At 40.5% G+C, this 12,819-nt stretch overlaps 1 protein-coding gene across 1 annotated transcript in view; it reads left to right on the top strand.

The window, feature by feature from the left end:
- LOC145405872 (adhesion molecule nephrin-like) overlaps window positions 1–12,819 on the top strand; it is a 378,905-nt gene that overhangs the window by 2,647 nt on the left and 363,439 nt on the right. Inside the window, exon 4 of the mRNA XM_080277129.1 lies at window positions 10,874–11,006. Within this exon, the coding sequence (XP_080133255.1) occupies window positions 10,874–11,006 (133 nt within the window). The remainder of the gene's footprint in view (window positions 1–10,873; window positions 11,007–12,819) is intronic.

Below are 12,819 nucleotides of genomic sequence, written 5' to 3' on the forward strand. Positions count from 1 at the left end.
TTTGTGCCGGGAGGAGGTTGGTGATAGCCAATACCTTCTTCAGGCACAAAATGATCCACAGGTATACATGGCGAGTGTTGAGGAAAGCAATGATTGATTATGTGTGTGTGGATGAAAGGATGCGAAGATGTGTAATGGATGCAAGAGCTTATAGAGGTTGGGGGAGTGGACTTTCTGACCACTACTTGATGGTGGCCAGGATCAAGATCCAAGTAGGATGGAGAAATAGAAGAAGGGAAGGACAGGAGGAAGGAGTAGTTGCAAGGAGTGTGGAAAGGTTACAATAGGATGAAAAAAAGGCAGAATATAAGAGAGAATGGAGGAACGATTGGGTAAATATGAACTGGAGCAGATGGGGGACGTGGAATGTGTGTGCAAGATATTCACAGAAGATATATGTGCAGCATGTGATGTGGTGTGTGGGGTGAAGAGAAGGTGGAAGAGGGTGCAAGGAACAGCATTGTTGAAAGAAGAGGTGAGACAGGCTGTGGCACAAAAGATGAAAGCATACAATGAATGGATGAGAAATAGGGACGTGGAAGAAGTTGAGAGAATGAATGGATGAGAAATAGGGGCGTGGAAGAAGTTGAGAGGGGGGAGAGGAAGTTATATGTAGAAAGGAAGAGTGAGGTGAAAAGATTAGTAAGAGAGAGTAAGAAGAGAGTGGATGAGGAATTTGGAAGGAATTTGAGTGTCAAGTGGAAGGAATGTAAGAAAATATTCTGGTAAGAGGTGAGGAGAGTAAGACAGGGTGGCAATGAAGTTAGCAGGGGAGTGAAAGATACAAATGGTAGATTACTAATGGAGAAAGGAGAAAAAGTGAGCAGATGGAGAGAACACTTTAAGGAATTGTTGAACATAGAAAATGGAAGTAATGCGAGTATAAGTGGCTGGGGAATGGCTGGAAGAAGGAGGGAGGTGAGAAGACAGGAAGAAATCAGTAGGATAGAAGTTGTGGAAGCAATTAAGCAAGTCAAACTGGGGAAAGCCCCAGGAATTGATAGAGTGTGTGGTGAAATGCTGAATCATGGGGGAGAGATAGTAGTAGAATGGATGTGGAAGATGTGCAGATTGGCCTGGGAGGTAGGTTGAGTCCCGGAGAAGTCATTGAATGTACAGTGAGGTTGGATGGTGAGGAATTGGAAAACGTGAGTATGTTTAAGTACTTAGGGAATGTGATGAGTAAGGATGGAAGTTTGGAGGATGAAGTGCTTGAAAGGGTACAACAAGGAAGAAAGGTTGCTGGTTCCTTGAAAGCAGTGATAAGAAAGAGGGAAGTGAGCATGGAAGTGAGAAAGTTGCTGCATGACAGTATTGTGATACCAGCTCTGACATATGGAAGTGAAGCTTGGACTTTGTTGGAAGGAGACAAGTCAAGAGTGAGAGCAGTGGAAATGAGTTATTTAAGAGGAGCCTGTGGATTCACATGGAGAGACAGGGTGACAAATGAGGATAAAAAGGAGCGTTGTGGTATGGATGTGGATGTGAGAGGAAGCGTTAGGAGGAACACACTGAGGTAGTTTGGTCATGTGGAGAGGATGGAGGGTGAGAGACTGACGAGGAGAGTGTATATGAGTGAGGTGGAGGGGGAAGAGGGAGGGGGAGGCCGAGGATGAGATGGAGGGATGGAGTGGAGAGGTATATGAGAGAGGGAGGTGTGAGCTGGGAGCAGGGCAGTGAAATGGCAGGGGACAGGGCGACGGGGAGGCGATTTGTTTGTGGCCACCCAGTACGGGATTGAGGGGTCTGGCAATAGATAGATAGATACACAGATAGATGGTATTACAGCCTGTTCAGTCTTCTCTGAGAAGAGACGAGCCATAAGCTTTTGAAAGCTGGCAGCAGACTGGTTGTCTGTGTGCATTTATCATTAACGATGCATTTAAAATTAATTTTATTATGAGGGTTTTAATAACCGTTTTACGATGGAATTGCCCAAATTATATATATATATATATATATATATATATATATATATATATATATATATATATATTAGTGGAAGGTGGGGGCGCTCACCATTCACTCAATCGACGTAGTGCTGCTCTTGGATGCCTGCCCTCTCCTCTCTTCCATCCTTCTTTCCATCCATCGTCTTCAGTCTTTCTTTCCTTCATTGTTTCCTCTTTCTTCTTCCTGCGGGTGACTTTACACTCCCTCTTGTGTCTTTCTTTCCTTCATTCTTTCCTCTTCCTTCTGCCTGTGGGTGACTCTACACTGAGTGACAAGCCAAATGGTTTCCTGTACACCAGGAAACCATTTACTACGCTGGGTGGTAACCATATAACCAAATTTTAGCGCCTAGTTGTTTAGTGGGTAATAACGGTGCTCCAGTCGGATTGAGCCGGTGAAGGATTATATCCAAGGGGTGGTTGGGGTTTATTGCTCAGGTAATGCCACTCAGGGATGAGTGAGGCTGGCCACTCTCATCTTAAATGCCAAGACCAACTTGCCTAGCCCCGGGCTCCTACGCTCCTCATGGGGCAACGTAGCATTAGATGATGGATATATATATATATATATATATATATATATATATATATATATATATATATATATATATATATATATATATATATATATTAAAAAACTGGACTATACAAAGTTTATGAGCTGGTCTGGACACGTTTGAAATTTTGAATTCTCGGGGCAAATCAAAACATGTCCAAGTAAATTTTACGAGTAGCTTGATTTTTTCCTTACGTTGAGGCAAATTGGGTTAAATTATGTCATTACGGCGATAGTCTGTAAAACCTAACATAGCAAAATGACGGGGGGGGGGGGGAGGGTAGGCCGCTCGTGGGATGTCCCACTTGACTAAGCTGACGAATATTCGAATTGACTTGAGAGCGTGTTGCTGTCGCTTCATTTTGCATTATGCTTTGTACTTTCACATCATCAGTAAATTTTTTATCTTTTAGTTTCGAATATCTAGTTACAAAGCTGTGACAACGTATGGGCTGAGGGATATTTAAAAATGATGGTGACATATAACTTCTTTACCTGTGTCTATCATTTTTATTGGAATTCCGATGTTTTACTAGGTTATATTTTACATAATGCCGCAATAATGACAATTTACCTTAATTTGCCTGAACATGGGAGGAAAATATCAAGGTACTCATAAAACGTTACCTGGATGTGTTTTGATTTGTCCCGAGGATTCAAAACATTAAATGTGTGCAGACTAACTGATAAACTTTGTAAGGACATGTTTTTAAATTAATTTATATAAATAACTATATATAATATTTTATTTGGGAAATTCCATCGTCAAACAGTTATTATAACCCTTACAATAAAAATAATTTAAAATGCATCGTTAATGATAAATGCACACAGATGACCAATCAGCTACCAAGTTTCAAAAGCTTAAGGCTCGTCCCTTCTCAAAGCATATCGAACAGGCGATAATAATAGTAATATACAACAACAACAACAACAACAACAACTACTACTACTACTACTACTGCTACTACTACTACTGCTACTATTATTATTATTATTATTATTTTTTTTTTTTGCAACCTAACGTCCTTTGACCGGGAATCTCTTCCATCAAAAGAAATCTTTAGCCCTGCAGGTAAAAACCTTAGAGGCCATTAATGATGTGTTTTAGAATAATTCCTTCCATTTATGGGTTCTACGGTTTAGAGTCATGTCCTCGCTCTCCTGCCTGTTTGTCTGCACTCCTTCCTTTACACCGTCCTCTTTACAGGGCAACATCGTCAAGAGGAATGTAGAGCATAATATAAACGTGAGAGTTTCGCAAAAAGGTCTTAATTACGGCGACGTTTTTTGGCCTGTGAGATGGGGGTACACAACTAGTTCTTTAAGGGCCGATGATTATCTTTAAAAAAAAAATGTATTTTTCTTGCCGACCAGGGTGATTTGGTGATAAAGTAACCTAATTACGGCAAGAGATGGATGCTTTCTCATAGCATAAAGGCACCAAGCCAATCGAGCCATTAAACCGATTTTTTTCTACCTCTATGCATGCATCAGAATGAGTGTCGTACTGTTTTGTTAGGTTCGTGTGCATCTTTCTTCGTGTGTCTGTCATTTTGTTTGAGGAATATAACTCAAATAATATTTCATTCAATTGGATATATATATATATATATATATATATATATATATATATATATATATATATATATATATATATATATATATATATATTTATATATATATATATATACATATTATATATATATATATATATATATATATATATATATATATATATATATATATATATATATTGTTACATAGCCTATGATTTCATCATCCTTTGTGTAACTCTAACGTACAGTTTGGTGCATGTTTGATCACGATCGTGTTCTACCTCACTCCCCCCCCCTACTCCCTTATAGTAGTCATTCTTTCTGTTGTTCAGAGCAGGATTGTCAACTCTTTGTCCCCTATGGCTTCATTTGCGCGACCTTCTTACAAGTTGTATCAAGCTCTGCCGGCCCCTATATGATGAGCTCAGCCTCTGCATTAATGGCCACTTAGATCTACTCCTCATTTTGCTCACATCTCTGTCCTCCCCTGTACAGTTGTTATTATTGTGAGTGCTCAGGAAGTCTCCAACCATCTAGCAGCTGTGTAATTTGAGTATAAGTGTTATTACATTTTTTCCTTGTACTGTATAGCATAAGGTGTTGATTCGTAGGCCTAGTAAAGTTTTTGTAATTCATATTGTCAGCCAGTGGTAACAATATTTTGTATCTGTAATAATATATCTTGCATTCACTGAGTATTATCTGGTTTTCTCATTTTATCAGGGCTGACTTAGATAAATTTACACTTGCTAATTTCGTGTTAATAGAGGCTATTACAGTTAACCATATATTTAACCTGTTTTTTGCCATTACATTATCCTTATGAGTCCTGAATGTTTTGTTGTTAGTTTGAGCATTAAACTTTAACTTGTAATTTTACCTAACTCTTTTGTTTTGAACCTGGAACTTTACGGGACAGTAGTGATTTTTAGTATTCTCACTTGAAGTGTTCATTATCTTTCTCTGTTCCGTAACATAAATTTGGCGACCTCTTATCAGGATATTCAGGATAATATCATAAGGATATTGCTTGATATTTTGTGACTGACTTATTCAGGATGTCTACTATTACTACGCTTGATGAAGCCAAAGATTTTTTGTCAAATGTGCAAACAGTGTATGATGTAGAAAACAGAACAAAGAATGAACTTAAGCTTGTTGCTCAACAATTGGGAATTGCTGTTCGCTCTCATCATTCTAAAGATCAAATTGTTGACATGATTAATGAAAGCTTATTTAATGTAACTCCTCCAAATGAGCAAACACAGATTGAATTAGCTAAGTTACAGCTAGCCCTGCGGGAGGCTCGTACTAAGGACGCTGAATTTCAGGCAAATTCTCGTATTCAGGAGCCACAGGTACAGGCTCAGGCACAAATTGAACTTGCTAGGATTCAGGCAGACCATGAGTATCGCATGAAACAAGGTGGAACTGGATCATCTAGCTCTGATGATTTTGATGTGGTTAAAAATGTTAAACTTGTCCCTCCTTTTAATGAATCTGATTTAACAAAGTATTTTCAGTTGTTTGAGAGGGTAGCTACAGGCTTTCACTGGCCCAAAAAGTATTGGCCAGTACTCCTTCAAACTGTTCTCACCGGTAAAGCTCAAGTAACTTATGCATCTTTGCCTCAGGATCAATCTGATAATTATGATGTAGTTAAGAGCATGATTCTTAAGGCCTATGAGCTTGTTCCTGAAGCCTATAGAGTAAAATTTAGGACAACTTATAAGCAAGATAAGCAATCCCATGTTGAGTATGCAAAAATCAAAGAAGATCTGTTAGAGCAGTGGTTAAATTCTAAGAATGTGGATTCTGATTTTGACAAATTTAAGCAGATGATTTTGCTGGAGGACTTCAAAAGGTGTATTAATAATGATGTAAGCCTATATCTTGATGAGAAAAGAATAGATAATTTGTCTGATGCTGCAGTTTTAGCTGATGAATATGTTCTCACTCACAAGAGATATTCTAGAGAAAAGAGGAAAGCTGAGAGTAAGTATGTTGCCTCTACTCAGAGTACAGGTAACAGGAAAGAGAATAAAGATGATGTTTCTCAGGAAGTAAATACCAGCTTCACCTCTAGGTTTCAGAAAAGTATGTGTACTTATTGTAGTAAGCTTGGTCATACTACGGAGAAATGTTTCAGGAGACAGCGTGATGTGAACGAAAAGGAGTCTTTAAATATTCAGTCAATTGGTCTAGTGTCCACCCTTGAGAGTTCCCAGGGTTCTTTAACTGAGTTAACTGAACCTGCTTTGAGGGGTAAATTAAATTCTCACGATGAAGCTCCTCTTTTGAGCAGTAACGTGGGTGACACTCTCAAGAGTTCATGTGCTAATTTCCTGTCTGATGGTTTTGTCAGTCCTCTGGACAGTAATGACAGGAAATCAGTTAAAATATATCGTGATACAGGTGCTTGCCAATCCCTTATGCTGACCAGTGTTCTAGGCTCTAATGTTAATTCCTCTGATGAAACTGTAATCTTACAAGGTGTAGGGAATAATTACTTCTCTGTCCCTCTTTGCAGAGTGAATTTAGAGTCTGGTTTTGTTAATGGTTCCGTTATGGTTGGGTTGGTTGAGACACTCCCAATGTCAGGTGTAACTTTCTTACTTGGAAATGATATTGGTGGAAGTCAAGTGTGTCCAGCTCCTCAGTTGTCTAGTGAGCCAGTGGCTGCGGCCCAGGATTGTGATGTCCCTGATGTGCTCTTTGCATGTGCTGTCACTAGGGCTAAGTCAAAAGTTACTGGTGACTTAGAGGATAATGATGATGATGATGATGTTATCCTAGCTGACACTTTTCTTGCTAATTTGGACCACTCACCAGATGAGGCAGTACCGCGTAGTGTTGATAATTTGTCTCGTCAAGAGTTGGTTGAGTTGCAGGTTGCTGACCCTGACTTGAAAGGTCTAGCTAACTCTGCTTGCAGTGAGGAAGAGTCAGCTGGTGCTTCTACTTGTTATTATATAAAGTCAGGAGTACTTATGAGGAAGTGGAGACCCCCAACAGCATCAGCCGACTGTGAATGGGAGGTTGTACATCAAGTTGCCATCCCTCGTGTTTGTAGGCAGGATATCATTAGAGTGGCTCATGATTCCAGTTTGGCAGGACACCTTGGAGTGAGGAAGACTGTGGCACGCATTTTGAAACACTTCTACTGGCCAGGTAACTTCAGGGATGTTTCCTGGTATTGTAAGTCTTGTCACACCTGTCAAGTTGTGGGGAAGTGTAATCAGACCGAAAAGGTTGCACCTCTAGTTCCCATTCCTCCTTTTGAGACGCCATTCACCGGTGTGTTGGTGGATATTGTGGGCCCTCTTCCTAAGACTTCTTCAGGATTTTCTTATGTGTTGACCCTGATTGATATGGCTACTCGTTATCCTGAAGACATTCCACTTAGAAATATCGCAGCAAAGAACGTGGTTAAGGAAATGCTAGGGTTCTTCACAAAGTTTGGTCTGCCCAAGGAGGTACAGTCAGACCGGGGAAGTAATTTCATGTCAAATGTTTTCAAGCAGTCTCTGAAAGAGTTGGGCATCACCCAGATCACGTCTTCAGCTTACCATCCTCAGACCCAAGGAGCATTGGAGAGATATCACCAAACACTCAAATCGATGCTCAAGAAATACTGTTTGGAACATCAGAAAGACTGGGATAAAGGTCTTCCATTCGTTGCGTTTGCTGCAAGACAATCTCCAAATGAATCACTGGGCTTCTCAACTTTTGAACTACTGTTTGACCATGAAGTAAGAGGACCCCTTAAGTTACTAAAGGAATGCTGGCTGTCGGAGGAAGATGACGTCAACCTGCTGGAGTATGTGATGAAGTTCAAAGAACGGCTGTCCACTGCTTTACAGCTGGTGAGAGAGAATTTAGGAGCTGCTCAGGAGATGATGAAGACTTGGTATGATAAGAAGTCCAGGTTACGCCACTTTCAGCCAGGAGATCAGGTTTTGATTCTGCTACCAGTGCATGGGCAACCTCTTCAAGTCAAGTTTAGTGGTCCTTATTTTGTGGAGAAGAAACTCAGTGATGTCAACTATGTCATCGCCACACCAGATCGTAGAAAGAACAAGCAACTTTGTCACATCAACATGCTAAAGTTATATCACAGACGGGACGAAAATAACCCAGTCTGCACTGTAGCTGTTCCACCCAAGTCTGCAAGTGAAGTTCTCCATGCAGCATGAGCCTGAGTGATAGTTTGGGGAAGAATCCTGATGTCATGAATGATCTCCAGACTAAGCTTTCTCATCTAGCTCCCGAGGAAAGGCAGGAGTTTTCGGCATTACTGCAGGAGTACCTGCAAGTGTTCCGTGCCACTCCAGGAAGAACCACTGTGTTGATGCATGATGTTGATGTTGGAGACGCAAAGCCAATTAAACTGCCTCCTTACCGTGTGAACCCAGTGAAAGTTCCTCTCATCCAGAAGGAGCTTGGCTACCTGTTGGACCACAAGATGATTGAGCCCTGTCAGAGCGAGTGGAGTTCTCCTGTCACTCTAGTCCCTAAGCCAGGTGGGTCACAACGGCTTTGCATCGACTACAGACGTGTTAATCAGATAACCAAAACAGACACTTACCCTCTCCCTCGCGTGGAAGATTGCATAGAAAAGATCGGAAAGGCTAGGTACATAAGTAAGTTTGATTTGTTAAAGGGATACTGGCAAGTACCTATGACTGAACGTGTTAGGGAGATCTCATGTTTTGTAACGCTAGGAAAGACTTTTGCATGTTCTGTAATGCCATATGGTATGAAGAATACACCAGCCACATTTCAGAAGCTCATGAATGTTGTAACAGAGGGTTTGGCAGGGTGTGTTGTTTATATTGATGATGTATTAATCTTCAATGACAACTGGAAAGATCACCTATGCCATGTCAGTAAATTTCTTGAGCGTTTAGTTCAGGCTAATCTTGTAGCTAATTTATCAAAGTGTGAGTTTGGTCAAGCTAAAGTTCAGTACCTTGGGTACGTAATTGGTGATGGACATGTTGCACCACCAGGAGCTAAGGTTCAGGTTATAAGTGATCTTCCCAGACCTAAAAGTAGGAAAGAGCTACAAAGATTTTTGGGAATGTTAGGTTATTACAGGAGATTTGTTCTTAACTTTTCAATTCTTGTATCACCACTTACAGACCTACTGAAAAAGGGAGTTAAATTTGTCTGGACCGATAACTGTGAATCCTCTTTCAGCAAACTTAAAGCTATCCTATTAAGTCAGCCAGTGCTCGCTACTCCAAATTTTGCTAATCCTTTTAAGATGGCTGTTGATGCAAGTCATACAGGAGCTGGGACTGTTTTGCTGCAAGAAGATGATCAGGGTATTGAACATCCTGTATCTTATTACAGTAAGAAGTTCACTCCACCTCAAAAGAACTACTCAACTATTGAGAAAGAGCTTTTGGCCTTGATTTTGGGTTTACTGCATTTTTCATTTTATTTGTGTTCTGGTTTTTACCCCATAGTCATTTATACCGATCATAACCCACTGAAATTCTTTAGTAAGTTTAAAGATAAAAATCAGAGATTGACAAGATGGAGTCTACTTCTTCAGGAGTATTCATTAGACATACAACATGTCATGGGGAAAGAAAATGTTATTGCAGATTGCTTATCTAGACTTTAGACAGATTGTTTTAGAGTAATAAGAAATTTCCTTTGTAAATTTCTTTTTCTTTGTGGGGAGGTGTTACATAGCCTATGATTTCATCATCCTTTGTGTAATTCTAACGTACAGTTTGCTGCATGTTTGATCACGAGCGTGTTCTACCTCACTCCCCCCCTTCTCCCTTATAGTAGAGTAAGTCGTTCTTTCTGTTGTTCAGAGCAGGATTGTCAACTCTTTGTCCCCTATGGCTTCATTTGCGAGTCCTTCTTACAAGTTGTATCAAGCTCTGCCGGCCCCTATATAATGAGCTCAGTCTCTGCATTAATTGCCACTTAGATCTACTCCTCATTTTGCTCACATCTCTGTCCTCCCCTGTACAGTTGTTATTATTGTGAGTGCTCAGGAAGTCTCCAACCATCTAGCAGCTGTGTAATTTGAGTATAAGTGTTATTACATTTTTTCCTTGTACTGTATAGCATAAGGTGTTGATTCGTAGGCCTAGTAAAGTTTTTGTAATTCATATTGTCAGCCAGTGGTAACAATATATTGTATCTGTAATAATATATCTTGCATTCACTGAGTATTATCTGGTTTTCTCATTTTATCAGGGCTGACTTAGATAAATTTACACTTGCTAATTTCGTGTTAATAGAGGCTATTGCAGTTAACCATATATTTAACCTGTTTTTTGCCATTACATTATCCTTATGAGTCCTGAATGTTTGTTGTTAGTTTGAGCATTAAACTTTAACTTGTAATATTACCGAACTCTTTTGTTTTGAACCTGGAACTTTACGGGACAGTAGTGATTTTTAGTATTCTCACTTGAAGTGTTCATTAGCTCATTATCTTTCTCTGTTCGTAACAATATATATATATATATATATATATATATAAACAGTAAAAGTAAATAAACAGTAAAACAAGTATACAAATACCAGATCTGTATTGACAGCAAAAGCCAAAGTGTAGCTGTGGAGGTATTCAGTTGGTGCTGATTATGTGGATGGACAAGGATACCATGGTAAAGAGGCAATTTTCACTGTCAGCTGAAACTTGTATTGTGATATCTGGAAGACAAGGGCCACTAACCTCGGAATGTGAAACTGTCTGTATAATTTAACTTTTGTCTGTTCATTGTATTCAGCTCATGGAAAATGTTTGGTACTGATAGTGTTAACCTGACCAGGTGTGTGGCGGAGGGTGGAGGCAGTGGCGGGACGGGAGGCGGTGCTGGCCTGTGAGGTGGGCGTCTTGGATTCTTCTGATATGGTCTTCGTCGTCCTCTGGTACACTAATGACAACAAAGAACCATTCTACAGGTGGGTTACGTGCACACACACACACACACACACACACACACACACACACACACACACACACACACACACACACACACACACACACACACTCACACACACACACATATATATATATATATATATATATATATATATATATATATATATATATATATATATATACACGCGCGCGCGCGCATGCACGCGCGAGTATGATTATCAGTTATGGAGAGATTCTTTCTGATGTTGGGCTACATCATCATCATCATCATCATCGTAATTTTATGTCCACAATTTAATTGAGCACTGAACCGCTCAGTTCTCCTAGGTCGCGTCCACCCGTGTACTCGAACATGTGTTGACAACACAGCTGGCAACATGTTTGGATATATCTATGCAGCAGTATTTGGACAGATGTATATAAACATGTTACAGTGCAGCTTCAAACCTGCTGGCAGCAGAGGTGATAGGATGTGTCCATACCAGGCAGCTGAGACTTCGTCATCACGTTGCCAGCATGATCTGGACGCTGCTGCTCCCAGCATGTTTGCAGCTTGTTCGTTATTGTGTTGTTCACATGTTGCCAGCACTTGTTCCAGCAGACGTGTGGACGCGTACTTAGGTTAAGCCTTCACTCGGCTGATGTAGTTAACATTTTGTTTTTGTTATATCCTGAGATTTTTATTAACATTAGGGTAGAATTTGAGATTTGGGAGGATAACGGAACTTAATTAAAATGAAAAGTATGTCATCGGACGGAACGATATAAAAACTTACTAACACAATGCATTCGGACCAGAGTAGGGCTTTATTAACTACCAGTAATTCGGTAGGGGCATTAGTTCCCCAGTCACACTGTCAGAATCACAGTCATACACTGCTTCCCTCCAGATATTACATCATTAGCGTCAAAACAGTTTTAGCAACGTAACCCCTTCAGTACATCAGCACCACAATACCTTCAGTAGCACAACACCGTCGGAACTACACCTTCATTACCACACCACCATAGAAGTGCCACACCTTCCGTATAATACTGTGACACCTTCAGGAACTCAGCATTACCACAACACTTTCACTACCACAACACATTCACTACTACAACACCTTCCGCCTACGGTACCACAACAACACACCTAGAGTACCACAATATTTTCTCAACATCTTTAGTGCTACAACACCTTCAGTACCATAACAGCATCACAACACCTTCATTACCACAACATTACACTATCACTTACGGTACCACAGCATGGCCACAACGCCAGTACAACACCGTCAATACCACGACACCTTCAGCAGCACAATACAAAAATACTCCTAGAACCCAGTGTTCATCCATCCATCCATCCATCGTCCAATTCTACATTGCCCCATGAGGAGCGTAGGAGCCCGGGGCTAGGCAGTTTGTCCCGACATTTAAGATTAGGGTGACCACCCTCACTCATCTCTAAGTGGCATTACATGAGCAATAAACCCCAACCATCCCTTGGATATAAACCTTCACCGGCTCAATCCGATTGGAGTGCAATAGTTACCCACTAAACCACCAAGAGCCAAAATTTGGTTATATTGTTACCACCCAGCGTAGTAAATGGTTTCCTGGTGTACAGGAAACCATTTGGCTTGTCACTCAGTGAAGAGTCACACACAGGCAGAAGGAAGAGGAAAGAATGAAGGAAAGAAAGACAGAAGAGGGAGTGTAAAGTCACCGGTAGGCAGAAGGAAATGGAAAGAATGAAGGAGAGAAAGACAGAAGAGGATGGAAGGAAAGAAGGATAGAGGAGAGGAAAGGGCAGACACCCGAGAGCAGCACTACGTCGAATTAGTGGAT

This window comes from Coenobita brevimanus, chromosome 68, assembly GCF_032717465.1.
Source record: "Coenobita brevimanus isolate Jiangsu-jjx chromosome 68, ASM3271746v2, whole genome shotgun sequence".
NCBI classification, from domain to species: domain Eukaryota; kingdom Metazoa; phylum Arthropoda; class Malacostraca; order Decapoda; family Coenobitidae; genus Coenobita; species Coenobita brevimanus.